The sequence below is a fragment of the Bubalus bubalis genome, chromosome 16 (assembly GCF_019923935.1).
Source record: "Bubalus bubalis isolate 160015118507 breed Murrah chromosome 16, NDDB_SH_1, whole genome shotgun sequence".
Taxonomy (NCBI): domain Eukaryota; kingdom Metazoa; phylum Chordata; class Mammalia; order Artiodactyla; family Bovidae; genus Bubalus; species Bubalus bubalis.
This window is the reverse complement of record NC_059172.1, coordinates 38835068-38849061: the sequence shown is the minus strand read 5'-3', so window position 1 is coordinate 38849061 and position 13994 is coordinate 38835068. Positions and strand designations below refer to the sequence as shown.

Sequence of the window (13994 nt, the reverse complement as noted above, 5' to 3'; positions counted from 1 at the left end):
CTGGAATGTTGATTCCTCCCCCATCATGACTGATTTCCTTCTAATTTTCTCCCAGGTCAGAGAGAGTGAGCTGGAGCCAGGGTCCAAGTTGGACCTGATCCAAAACCTGAGATCAAGCTGCTCCTGGAGCCTGGCCTGGAGCTGGATCCCAAGGCACAGCTGGACTGGCCCTGCCATGCAGAAGGAGTGGGCCACTGCACCTTCGTGCCCGGGCATGCAGATCCCCAGGCCCCTCCCCCTGCTGTCATTGCTGATGCTGCTGCTCCTGGGGGCAGGGGCGCCAGGTGCCTGGGGTCAGGCTGGGAGCTTGGACCTGCAGATTGATGAGGAGCAGCCAGCGGGCACGCTGATCGGGGACATCAGTGCAGGGCTTCCAGCGGGCACAGCAGCACCTCCCATGTACTTCATCTCTGCCCAGGAGGGCAGCGGGGTGGGCACAGACCTGGCCATCGATGAACACAGTGGGGTGGTCCGTACAGCCCGTGTCTTGGACCGCGAGCGGCGGGATCGCTACCGCTTCACTGCAGTCACTCCCGACGGTGCCACTGTGGAAGTTACCGTGCGAGTGGCTGACATCAATGACCATGCTCCGGCTTTCCCACAGGCTCGGGCTGTCCTGCAGATACCAGAGCATACAGCACTTGGCACCCGCTACCCATTGGAGCCTGCTCGTGATGCCGACGCTGGCCGCCTGGGAACCCAGGGCTATGCCCTGTCTGGTGATGGGGCTGGTGAGACCTTCCGGCTGGAGACACGCCCTGGTCCAGATGGGGCCCCAGTGCCTGAGCTGGTAGTTACCGGAGAGCTGGACCGAGAGAACCGCTCACACTACATGCTGCAACTGGAGGCCTATGACGGTGGTTCACCCCCTCGGAGGGCCCAGGCCCTGCTGGACGTGACACTGCTAGACATCAATGACCATGCCCCAGCTTTCAATCAGAGCCGCTACCACGCTGCTGTGTCCGAAAGCCTGGCCCCCGGCAGTCCTGTCTTGCAGGTGTATGCCTCCGATGCCGATGCAGGTGCCAATGGGGCTGTAACTTATGAGATCAACCGGAGGCAGAGCGAGGGTGACGGACCCTTCTCCATTGATGCACACACGGGGCTGCTGCGGCTGGAGCGGCCGCTGGACTTTGAGCAACGTCGGGTCCACGAACTGGTGGTGCAGGCTCGGGATGGAGGGGCTCACCCTGAGCTGGGCTCGGCCTTTGTGACCGTGCATGTGCGAGATGCCAATGACAATCAGCCCTCCATGACTGTCATCTTCCTGAGTGCAGATGGCTCCCCCCGTGTATCTGAGGCTGCCCCCCCGGGCCAGCTTGTTGCTCGAATCTCTGTGTCAGACCCAGATGATGGTGACTTTGCGCATGTCAACGTGTCCCTGGAGGGTGGAGAGGGCCACTTTGCGCTCAGCACCCAGGACAGCGTCATCTACCTGGTGTGTGTGGCTCGGCGGCTGGATCGGGAGGAGCGCGATGCCTACAACTTGCGAGTTACTGCCACAGACTCAGGCTCACCCCCACTGCGGGCTGAGGCTGCCTTTGTGCTACACGTCACAGATGTCAATGACAATGCGCCTGCCTTTGACCGCCAGCTCTACCGACCCGAGCCTCTGCCTGAGGTTGCCCTGCCTGGCAGCTTCGTGGTGCGGGTGACAGCCCGGGATCCTGACCAGGGCACCAATGGTCAGGTCACCTACAGCCTGGCCCCAGGCGCCCACACCCGCTGGTTCTCCATAGACCCCGCCTCAGGCATTGTCACTACAGCTGCTTTGCTGGACTACGAATTGGAACCTCAGCCACAGCTAATCGTGGTGGCCACGGATGGGGGCTTGCCCCCTCTCTCCTCCTCTGCCACAGTGAGCGTGGTCTTGCAAGATGTGAATGATAACGAGCCGCAGTTCCAGAGGACTTTCTACAATGCCTCGCTGCCTGAGGGCACTCAGCCAGGAACCTGCTTCCTGCAGGTGGGTAAGCCCCCAACACACAGTGGAGTGGTGCTGTGGACGGGAATGGATCAGAGGGTCGCAGGGGACCTCAGAGCAGGAACCAAGACTTGAAGGTGCTAGCTGTTGATGGTGACATTTGCCAGAGGGTTCAATCTTATTTAGTGAGCTGCACAGTCTGTGCAGAGGGTGAGGGTTACTGAGAAGATGAGAAAGCAGGGTGCAGGAGCTGGGCCAGGTGATCTAGGGGTTGAGAGAATCAAGATTGGATATAGAGAAATGTGTCTTGTGGTGTAAGGAGGTGAGAGGGGACTCTTTAAAGTTTCAAAGCTGTTCTGCAAGGGCAGAGATGGAGATTCTGCACACCCATGTGGCTCCTGTTCCTCAGGGGAGATGCCAGCATTTACAGAGCCCTCCAATCCTAGATCAGTGCTTGACTGTCCTGGCAGATATACCCATCCATGCCCTTCGAGCTGAGCCCTAATGCGTCTTGGGATCAGGCACAGGGATGAGAGAGAACAGGAAGTATTCAGTGAGATCCCAATGTCCAGGAAGACCTCTCAGAGGATGAGGCAGGAGCCCTGGACAGGCTGAGGGAGCCACAGACTTCCTGCAAGTCAGGCCTGGAGGAGATGGGTGGCGAGGCATGCAACTGGAAAGGCAGGCCAAAGCCAGATTGCAGAAGTCCTTGGACACCAAGCTGTGAGGGGTTAGGACTTTACTTGGAAGGCAGAGAGGGTCGCTGAACTTCTTTGGTCCAGAAAAGGCAGGATCAGATGGTTTTTTCTTTGTTTAAGACTTTATGTTTGGGAGGCAATTTTTGATTCATAGCACTATTAAGTGGAAGGTGTAGATTTTCCGTATGCCCCTTCCCTGACTCACACACTGTCAGCATCCCCCACCAGAGTGGTACATTTGCCGCAACAGATGAATCTACATAACCATCATTATCACCCAAGTCCATAGCTTACATTAGAGTTTGCTCTTGGTGTTGTACCTTCTGTGGGTTTGGATAAAAGTATATTGTATGTGTATAATGGACATATATAATGACATACAGTATAACACATAGAGAGTAGTTTCACTGCCCTAAAAATCCTGTTCCCCTCATCCTTCCCTCCTCACTACAGATTGTTTTTGTTTGGTTTTTTATTTGTTTGTTTTTGTTGTTGTTGGGCTTTATTTGGCTGTGCCACGTGGCATGTGGGCTCTTAGTTCCCCAACCAGGGATTGAACCCATGTCCCATGCAGTGGAAGCATGGAGTCTTAACCACTGACCCGCCAGGAAAATCTCATGTTTTATGTTTGTTTGTTTGTTTGGAAGCTAACTTGCTTTAAGGGTGAAAATAGATTAGATAAATGGTAAGTAATACATTGAAAACTTAACTTAGCACTATAGGCCTGGCACTGTGCTGGGTCCTGAGAACAAGGAAAGGAGACAGTCTTGTTCCCAGGCAGGTCACAGTCTAGGCAAGGAGATACACCAGTAGCTAGTGATACATCAGGTGGCATATGAAGCACTATGGAAGCCTAGAGGCAGACCTTTGCAGAAGCGGTGATACTTTGCCAAAGGGATAATATGGGGTGTATGGACAGGAACTCCAAGCCCACAGAAAAAGCTGCAGGACACCATGATATGTGTTTATGGGCAGCATTGTTCAGGTTGGCCTCAACTGTGCTGATGAGAGAGTTATGGGGAGACAAGAGAGTAGACAGGGACCGGATCATCAGCTTTGACTTTATTTTAAAAATCACAGGGAACCAACGGGAGGTTCTAGGCAAATCTGATATGTCTTCTGGAAAGATTGCTTTGGCTCTCCCACAGAATTATGGATGCAGGAGAGGAGACTGGAGGCAGGGAGGTCTCTTAGGAAGAAATGTTTATGTCTCAGAAGACCCCTGATCATCTTCTAGAAGCTGCTGTTTGCCTAGACTTTCAGGCCAGTGCCTGGACCTGGCTGACCTCCCATTTGGCCAGACTCTGGGTGCTTGCCTGCCTACTGCTGTCCAGCTTCCACCCACTCTCCCATGTGTTTACTCTCCCTCTTGGCCCAAGACCAGTGGGCTGTGGCTTCTAACTTCCCTCCTCACTAGTGCCTGAAGCAAGAGGGCATCTCTCCAGGTGGTTTCCTGGAGTTTTTACTAGTGGTAATCATAGGGAAGCAGGGGTGAAATTGACTACTGAGTGTTCATAACCTTTACAAGAAGTCTTAAGATTTGATTCATTCAATATTCATTTGAATATCTGTCAGTAGGGACACAGAATACAGTAATGATTGAGTAACTGCTACCTAATTCATGGAGTTTACAGTTTAGAGGGGAGATTCATATGCAAAGAAACAGTTCTACTGCAATAAAAGAAACTTCCATATGGAGATATATATGAGTTACAGATGGGCAGTTTGAATGTTTTCCCAAAGGAAAGGACCTTTGAGCTGAGACAAAGGATAAGCAGGAGCTGACGAGGGAACCAGATAAGGGAAGGGTTCCATACAGAGGTGACATGCAGAGAGAAGAGCAAGAGCCTGACCTGTCTGACTTGTTCAAGGGCCTACAAGTGGCTCAGTGTCTCTGGAGTTTAAGGTGTGAGATGAAAGAGTGGGAGATGACACTGCAGGAGGCCAGACAGTGAGGAATGAAGCCAAGCCAAGGAGTGTGAGTATTTTTATTTAGAAGACATTGAAGCTTTTTGAGTAGAGGAATAATTTGATCATATTTGTTCTCTCAAAAGATGCTTTTGTTAGTGCAGAGCAGTGGTTCACAACAGCTGGTGATTTTGCCCTCTGGAGGGGACATTTGTCAACATCTAAAGACATTTTTGGTTGTCACAACTGGTGGGATTTATCAGTACCTAGTGGATTGCATGCGTGCAAGCTCAGTTGCTCAGTTGTGTCTGACTGTGACCCCTTGGACTGCAGCCTGCCAGGCTCCTCTGTCCATGGGATTTTCTAGGCAAGATTACTGGAGTGGGTTGCATTTCCTCCTCCAGGGGATCTTCCTGACTCAGGGATCAAAGCCACGTCTCCTGCATCTCCTGCATTAACAGGCAGATTCTTTACCACCAACTGGGAAGCCCATTTAGTAGCTAGAGATGCTGCCAAGCATTCTAAAATGCACGTGACAGCACCACGACAAAGAAATGTTTGGTCCAAAATGTCAGTCATGCAGAGGTTGAGAAGTCCTGGTGTAGAGGACAAGACTGGAGGGTCAGACACCTATCAAAAGGGAACTATAGTAGCCCAGGGGAGAGACAACTCAGGCCTGAGTCAGAACAGCGATAATGGTAATGGAGAGGAATAGACAAATAAGAAGGATAATGAGGATTTACTTGGTCCCCAGTTGATTGATATGTCGGCAGAGGAAAAGGGAAGAACAGATTTCTGGCTCGAGCAGCTGCGTAGATGGAAGAATCATTAGAGAGAGGTTGGAATGATCATGAGTTTAGTTTAGGACAGGTTGGATTTAAGGTGCCTGTGGGACATCCAAGTGGAGATGTTGAGCAGGCATCTGGATGTACAAGTTGGGAGCACAGAGGAGTGGTCTGGGTCAAAGTACAGATCATCATCAGAGCCACAGCAGGGGAAGAGAAGGCACTCAGAGAATGTGTAGAAGAAGATGCCAAGGAAAGGTTCCAGGGAACAACAGTGTATAACAGACAGAGTAAGGGAAGGTGGAGGAAGGCTGGACAGTGGGGAAGCAGTGGCAGGAGAAGCAGGAGAGACTCCTGGGAAGGAAGTCAGCATGGAGCAGATGCAGTAAGTTTGTGGTCTAGTAGGAATTTTAGAGAGTTTACACATGAAGGTCTTTATTTCCTTCTTGCATTAATGAATTTGATGAGAGCTGGGGGCCGGGGAGGTGGGGGAAACAAGAGGAGAGAGGTGAGGTTAGTTACAGCTTTCAGGCAGAGCTGGAGAGGGAGCTGACCAAGGTTGGACTGTGAAGAGGGGCTGAGAGCCTGCTGACAATGGAGGCTGTGCCTTTGCAGTGAAACTTCTGAGCAGAGGCTGCACAGTCCAGAAAACTCACTTCTGCCTTGGTCATTTCCACTCACTGGCCCCTGTGCCTTTTGGGGTCACTTCCTGACAACCTCCTTGACCACTATTTATTGCTTTCTTCCTGTAGCGAGTCAGAGGGCAGAGGTCTTTAACAGCTTCTGGAGATGGTGCCGCAGCTGTGCTGCTGCCCACCAGATGGATGTGGGGGGAAGTTTGTCTCCTGGGATATCCGGGCCCATGGCCACAGTAAAGAGTTGGAGCAGGAGCTGTTTCCAGGGCTCAGCATGGCAAGGTCTTAGTGTCTCTCAGGAGGGTAAACAATGGCACAAATCACTTCTGTCAAGGGCCTGGGCAACAATCAGAAGTCCTTGGCTCGGCTTCTCTCTGAGCAACATTTTCTGGCTGAGAAAGGGAAACTCTCCAGCTTCCTTTCCACAGCATGTCATGACCCTGAGGCCCTCAGAGCCACAAAGAGTACTTTGTCACAGCCACAGCAGTCTGCACCAGCTAACCCACTCTTGAGGGCCTAATGTGCACCCAATTTATAAAACTTCCTTTGAGAGAAGTTTTGGTTGTAAGGCAGGGCAATCCAAATGTCTGTTTACTCAATGAACAAATTTACATAGAGTACCTACTGTGCGCCTGGCCCTGTCTTAAGCTCTGAAGCTTTTGGAATGGGGTTTCCCACTGATCTGACTCTGAAATGTTCAGAGGCTCCTGACTTTGGTGTCCAATCATAAACCCTACCTGAGCCAATCTGGGAGATGTCCGAGAAGTCACCAGGAAAGCCTTTCCCTATTTCTTAGTTTGGGAGAACCCCTGGAACTTAATGACCTGAATATTGTCCTATAGACCTGCAGTTCTCTGTCTCTCATTTCCAGTTAGATTGGCTCGAGAGAAGAAGGGATGTGAAGGATGCATAAGCCACATACATAAATGCATAGAGCAGACCCTCATCAGCCCAGCGATCAATCAGATCCCACTTAATGACCAAACTCAATAAAGGGCAGGCCTATAACAGCAGTCTGAATAACTCTGTAGGTCAGCCAGTGCTCTGCTTGGAGTGATTCTGAGACTTGGTGATGTTTATTCACTTGTTGTGACCCACCTGGAACTTGCTGTCACAGCCCTTAGCATTTTCCTTTTAAATATAGTTGGTCTTCATCCATTTGCAGATTCTGTATTTGTGAATTCACCAACTGTCTAAAATTTCTCTGTAACCCTTGAATCCACACTCATGGAGTTTTCACTGTCATTCCCGGACATGTGCAGAAGGATGGAAAATTCAAGTCTCTCGATGAGCACATTCCAGCTGAGGTCGAACAAGGCAATGCCCTGCCTTCGTGTTTCAGCTCTTATGTTGTAAACAAGGGTCCTTTTCGTGGTCTATATGGTACCACATTTTTCACATTTTTGTGCTTTCTGTTTGGTGACTTTGCTGTTTAGAATGGTCCCCAACTGTAGTGCTGAAGTGCTGTCTGTGTTCTTAAAAGCAAGAGGGTGTGCTGTGCCTTATAGAGAAAATACACGTCAGTTTCACTTAGATATGAGTTGTGCCATTAGCCCTGAGTTCAGTGTTAGTCAGCCAACAATATATATTAAATAAGGTGCCTTTAAAAAGAAACACACATAAAACAAAGTTATATATCTATCAGTTGACAAAAATCAGTTGTGATCAGAGGCTCATAGGAACCTAACACAAGTGGTGAGATCTGAGCTGGGTTTAGAGTTTAGCCCGTAACCTACTAGTCCCTTCTGTGTATGCACCATCCAAAGACTCTGGGCACCACCTGGCCGAGGGTCTGCTCCTTCTAATTGATACTTAACTATGGCTTTTCTGGCCAAAAAGATGGGGCATCACTCACCCCAGCCTCTCCCCAGGTGACAGCCACAGATGCAGACAGTGGCCCATTTGGCCTCCTCTCCTATTCCTTGGGTGCCGGACTTGGGACCTCAGGGTCTCCCCCGTTCCGCATCGATGCCCACAGTGGTGACGTGTGTACGACCCGGACCCTGGACCGCGATCAGGGGCCCTCAAGCTTTGACTTCACAGTGACAGCTGTGGACGGGGTGAGTGGGCAGACTGTGGGCAGGTTGCGGGGAGGGCACTCAGCAGGGCCAATCAAGACCCACCTGACTTAATGGCTGCACGTCTTACTAGGGAGGCCTCAAGTCTATGGTATATGTGAAGGTGTTTGTGTCAGACGAGAATGACAACCCACCTCAGTTTTATCCACGGGAGTATGCCGCCAGTCTGAGCGCCCAGAGTGCACCAGGCACAGCTGTGCTGAGGGTACGTGCCCATGACCCTGATCAGGGACCCCATGGGCGACTCTCCTACCACATCCTGGCTGGCAACAGCCCCCCGCTCTTTGCCTTGGACGAGCACTCAGGTGAGGATCCTCCCATTCCCAGGGCTTGCCTCCCCACCTGCCCTCCACCCCAACCCTTCCAGTGATATTCTGTTTCCTTATGCATCTCCACTTCTGTCCCTCCTCCCAGGACTATTGACAGTAGCCTGGCCCTTGGCCAGACGGGCCAGTTCCATGGTGCAGCTGGAGATTGGGGCTCGGGATGGAGGTGGCCTGCAGGCGGAGCCCAGTGCCCGAGTCAACATCAGCATTGTGCCTGGAACTCCTGTACCACCAGTATTTGAGCAGCTTCAGTATGTCTTTTCTGTGCCAGAGGATGTGGCACCAGGCACCAGTGTGGGCGCAGTCCAGGCACACAATCCACCAGGTATCCCTTATCATTATATCCACGTGGTGCCGTACCCAGACACCCCAATGTAAGCCTCGGGTATAACACCACTGACAGTCCCAATACAAAACTCTCTGGTTCTAGTCCGCCACCTCCTTGGGCGTGGTGCAGGCACTCTGCTTCATCCCCAGGTACACAAATATCACCCTAGTGCCACCCAGCTTCTCTGCCAACACCTGCCTCTCCCCTAACACTTTGAAAGGCCCAGATGTGGACACTACCTAGCCCTTTTGGGGATCAGAGTCTGGGCTCCAACTTAGAAGGTGTCCCCATCTCTTTTCTGACTGCTCTCTTTTCCCTAGGTCGCTTGGGGCCTGTGACCCTCGCCCTATCAGGGGGTGATCCCCGAGGACTCTTCTCCCTAGATGGGGCCACTGGACTGTTACAGACACTTCGCCCTCTGGACCGGGAGCTGCTGGGACCAGTGCTGGAGCTGGAGGTGCGGGCAGGCAGTGGAGTGCCGCCGGCTTTCGCTGTAGCTCGGGTGCGTGTGCTGCTGGACGACGTGAACGACAACTCCCCTGCCTTCCCTGCGCCTGAAGACACAGTGCTGCTGCCATCGAGCACTGCCCCAGGGACCCTCATCTATACACTGCGGGCTCTGGACCCCGACTCAGGAGTTAACAGTCGAGTCACCTTTACCCTGCTTGCTGGGGGTGGTGGGGCCTTCACTGTGGACCCCACCACAGGCCACATACGGCTTATGGGACCTCTGGGGCCTCCGGGGGGGCCAGCCCATGAACTGGAGCTAGAAGCCCGGGATGGAGGCTCCCCACCTCGCACCAGCCACTTTCGACTGAGGGTGGTGGTACAGGACTTGGGGACCCGTGGGCTGGCTCCCCACTTCGACAGCCCTACCTACCGTGTAGACCTGCCCTCAGGCACCACTCCTGGAACTCAAGTCCTACAAGTGCAGGCTCGAGCACCAGATGGGGGCCCTGTCACCTACCACCTTGCAGCAGATGGGCCAGGTAGCCCCTTTGGCCTGGAACCACAGAGTGGATGGCTGTGGGTGCGGGCAGCACTGGACCATGAGGCCCAGGAGTTGTACACACTGAAAGTAATGGCAGTGTCTGGATCCAAAGCTGAGTTGGGGCAGCAGACAGCCACAGCCACCGTGAGGATCAGCATCCTCAACCAGAACGACCACAGTCCCCGCTTGTCTGAGGAGCCCACCTTCCTGGCTGTGGCTGAGAACCAGCCCCCAGGGACAAGCGTGGGTCGGGTCTTTGCCACTGACCGAGATTCAGGAATCAATGGACGTCTGACCTACAGCCTGCGACAGCTGTCAGAAGACAGCAAGGCCTTCCGCATCCACCCCCAGACTGGTGAGCACTGGGACCCAAAATCTGAGATCCCATAGCCTCATCCTCGGAATGGTGAACACCCAGACACAATCCCCGGAGCCTGGTCATGGGGACCAGGACTAAGCTCGGAGTTTTCCCCGGGCATTCCTTTCCACACTCCCCCAGCCCCAGCCTCTCACAGACCCCAGGCTCTTATCTCTGGCTACCCCACACATGCTCTCTGTCTATCCTGCACTTGCAGGAGAGGTGACCACACTACAAACTCTGGACCGTGAGCGGCAGAGCAGCTACCAGCTTCTGGTGCAGGTTCAGGATGCAGGGAGCCCACCCCGCAGCACCACAGGCACCGTGCACATCGCAGTGCTTGACCTCAATGACAACAGCCCCACCTTCCTGCAGGCCTCAGGGGCTGCTGGTGGAGGCCTCCCCATACAGGTATGTGAAGCTGCAGGGCCCTGCCTTGAAGAAGTAAGAGAGTATGTGGGTGTCCACTTAGAACTCTAGATAGAGGTAAAAGAAACTGCATCTTGGAACAGGTGTGAGAGTAGAAAGGGGGCTTTGTCTGCACAAAGGTTAGGGGAATATATCCTGGGTTGTCTCAAGAACGGAGGGATACAAGTGTAGATGAGTTGTGTGTTCCCACAGGTACCAGATGGTGTGCCTCCAGGAACATTGGTGACAACCCTGCAGGCCAAGGATCCAGATGAGGGGGAGAATGGAACCATCCTGTACATGCTAACTGGTATATGGGGAGTGGAGAGAAGGGAGTTGGTGGTGGATGGCCTGTCCTCATGATATGCCCAGCTCTGAAATGGAAGCCCTCACCCTTGCTCTGCCCATCCCCAGGTCCTGGCTCAGAGCTCTTCTCCCTGCACCCTCACTCGGGAGAGCTGCTCACGGCAGCACCCCTGATCCGAGCAGAGCGGCCACACTACGTGCTGACATTGAGCGCTCATGACCAAGGCAGCCCCCCTCGGAGCTCCAGCCTCCAGCTGCTAGTGCAGGTATGGCTGCCCTTCCTCCAATCTATCCAGGTCTCCTTGGCCACCAACGTGGGCACCCCCTCCCGGAGTGCCATCTTCCTAAGCCCTTGTGCCCTCTCCTCTAGACGGCTACTCTGACCACCCCTCCTAATGCTCAGCAGGCCAGCCCAGATTCCCTTTTACTTGGGTCACCCTGATTCCGTCCTCCTTCCCGGGTCCATAACAGGTGCTTCCCTCCACTCGCTCGGTTGAGCCTCCACCGGAACCCTCAGAGCCAGACCCGGTGGCGCCTGTGCCTGTCGTGCTGACCGTGACAGCAGCCGAGGGGCTCCGGCCCGGCTCCCTGTTGGGCTCTGTGGCGCCGCCGGAGCAGGCGGGGGTGGGCGCCCTTACCTACACACTGGTGGGCGGCGCCGACCCAGAGGGCACCTTTGCGCTGGACGCGGCCTCTGGGCGCTTGTACCTGGCGCGGCCCCTGGACTTCGAGACGGGTCCGGCTTGGCGCGCGCTCACGGTGCGCGCCGAGGGGCCGGGAGGCGCGGGCGCGCGGCTGCTGCGAGTGCAGGTGCGCGTGCAGGACGAGAACGAGCACGCGCCGGCCTTCGCGCGCGACCCGCTGGCTTTGGCGCTCCCAGAGAACCCGGAGCCTGGCGCGACCTTGTACACATTCCGCGCGTCCGACGCCGACGGCCCCGGCCCCAACAGCGATGTGCGCTACCGCCTGCTGCGCCAAGAGCCGCCTGTGCCCGCGCTTCGCCTGGACGCGCGCACTGGGGCGCTCAGCGCCCCGCGAGGCCTGGATCGGGAGACCACTCCCGCTCTGCTGCTGCTCGTGGAAGCCACTGACCGGCCCGCCAACGCCAGCCGCCGCCGCACAGCACGCGTTTCCGCGCGCGTCTTTGTCACGGATGAGAATGACAATGCTCCAGTCTTTGCCTCGCCCTCACGTGTGCGCCTCCCTGAGGATCACCCGCCCGGGCCCACGGCGCTGCACGTGGTAGCCCGGGACCCCGACCTGGGCGAGGCCGCACGGGTGTCCTATCGCCTGGCAGCTGGCGCGGACGGCTGTTTCCGGCTACACCCCAGCACCGGTGAGTTGGACCGCTGGGAGGGATGGGGACGAGGAGGATGCTAATGCAGAGCGAGTGTTTTCTTCCAACCTGCCCACCACTTACCTAGGAGCGCTGTCCGTGGTGCGGTCTCTGGACCGCGAACAGCGAGCTGAGTACGTGCTGACTGTGGTGGCCTCTGACCACGGCTCCCCACCGCGCTCGGCCACGCAGCTTCTGACTGTCAGTGTCGCCGACGTCAACGACGAGGCACCCGCTTTCCAACAGCAGGAGTACAGCGTCCTCTTGCGGGAGAACAGCCCGCCTGGAACATCTCTGCTCACTCTGCAGGCAACCGACCCCGATCTGGGTAAGCGTGAGGGGATAAGTTGGAAGAGGGAGGGACTGGGTCAAGAAAGGGTATATTCACCCTGTGATCTTATCCCACGCTGGCTCTCCTCAGGGGCCAACGGGCAAGTGACTTATGGAGGCATCTCTGGCGAAAACTTCTCCCTGGATCCAGACACCGGGGTCCTTACCACTCTTCGGGCTCTGGATCGGGAGGAGCAGGAGGAGATCAACTTGACAGGTATACACTGACAGGCTCCCCAAAGCCTGAGGTGGCATAAACACCACTGTTACATGGGCAGGACCCCCAAAGTACCTTCAAGAAACTTCTACCTCTTACAGCACAGCTTGTATTTTTAATCCTTTGGGGGAGTTTGTCAGAGTACAAGGTGAACTGACTTCTAGGCTGTAACCACTGTGATTATACTAACTCTCAAATACATAATGTCACAGCTGTGCCTTCTAGGATTCCCTCAGATTACACTACAGGCATTTAACAGAGGTGCATATGGAGAAGGCAATGACAACCCACTCCAGTACTCTTGCCAGGAAAATCCCATGGGCAGAGGAGCCTGGTAGGCTGCAGTCCATGGGGTCACGAAGAGTCAGACATGACTGAGCGACTTCACTTTCACTTTTCACTTTCATGCATTGGAGAAGTAAACGGCAACCCACTTCAGTGTTCTTGCCTGGGGAATCCCAGGGACAGAGGAGCCTGGTGGGCTGCCGTCTGTGGGGTCACACAGAGTCGAACATGACTGAAGTGACTTAGCAGTAGCAGCAGCAGCATATGGACACTGAGTACCAAAGAGGTTAGCTCAGGCTAACACAGCTTGGAAGTGGCAGAGCTGGGACTTGAACCCAGATCTCTTGTTATCTCATTTAGTGTGTTTCCTGTTACACCACCACATATATGTATGCATGCCTGAGTGCTTGTGGGGTGTGAAAAGGTAGACATATTCTAATTTTTGTGTGCACCTGGTGAACACATGTGGTGTGGATTCCTCCATGGGAGGAGGATAAATCTCATTGACTTTGCTTCCCAACAGTATATGCCCGGGACGGGGGCTCGCCTCCACTGTTGACTCACGTCACAGTGCGAGTGGCTGTGGAGGATGAGAATGACCATGCCCCAACCTTTGGGAGTGCCCATCTCTCCCTGGAGGTACCCGAGGGCCAGGACCCCCAGACCCTTACCACGCTGCGGGCCTCTGACCCGGATGTGGGAGCCAACGGGCAGCTGCAGTACCGCATCCTGGGTGAGAACCTTCCCGTACCTACTTGCCCAGGGCTACTTCTTGTTGGCCTGTGTCCCAGACCCAGTGTGCCTGGATCCCCTTTTCCTTCCCTTTATGTTTCTGGGTCTCCAAGCATCTCTTTCTATGCCCCTCCAGTATTTGATCTCCCTCTTTGTCTCTTTTTATCTTCCTGTATCTTTTCTTTCTTGATTGTTTCTCCCTGTAGAGTAGTTGTTCTCAAATCTTTTCATCTCAGGAACTTTAACATTATTTTTTTTAACTTTTTATTTTATATTGGAGTACAGTTGATTAACTATAACAGTTGTGATAGTTTCAGGTGTACAGCAAAGTGATTCAGTTATCATAAAC

General features: G+C 54.1%; 1 protein-coding gene across 1 annotated transcript in view; it reads left to right on the top strand.

Annotated features, from left to right (window-relative positions):
- DCHS1 (dachsous cadherin-related 1) overlaps positions 1-13994 on the top strand; it is a 36588-nt gene that overhangs the window by 14493 nt on the left and 8101 nt on the right. Inside the window, exons 2-13 of the mRNA XM_025266550.3 lie at positions 56-1966; positions 7822-8010; positions 8102-8333; positions 8443-8679; positions 9003-10028; positions 10249-10442; positions 10653-10749; positions 10854-11011; positions 11217-12081; positions 12170-12409; positions 12503-12628; positions 13437-13646. Of these exons, the coding sequence (XP_025122335.3) occupies positions 176-1966; positions 7822-8010; positions 8102-8333; positions 8443-8679; positions 9003-10028; positions 10249-10442; positions 10653-10749; positions 10854-11011; positions 11217-12081; positions 12170-12409; positions 12503-12628; positions 13437-13646 (5365 nt within the window). The 5' untranslated portion in view covers positions 56-175. The remainder of the gene's footprint in view (positions 1-55; positions 1967-7821; positions 8011-8101; positions 8334-8442; positions 8680-9002; positions 10029-10248; positions 10443-10652; positions 10750-10853; positions 11012-11216; positions 12082-12169; positions 12410-12502; positions 12629-13436; positions 13647-13994) is intronic.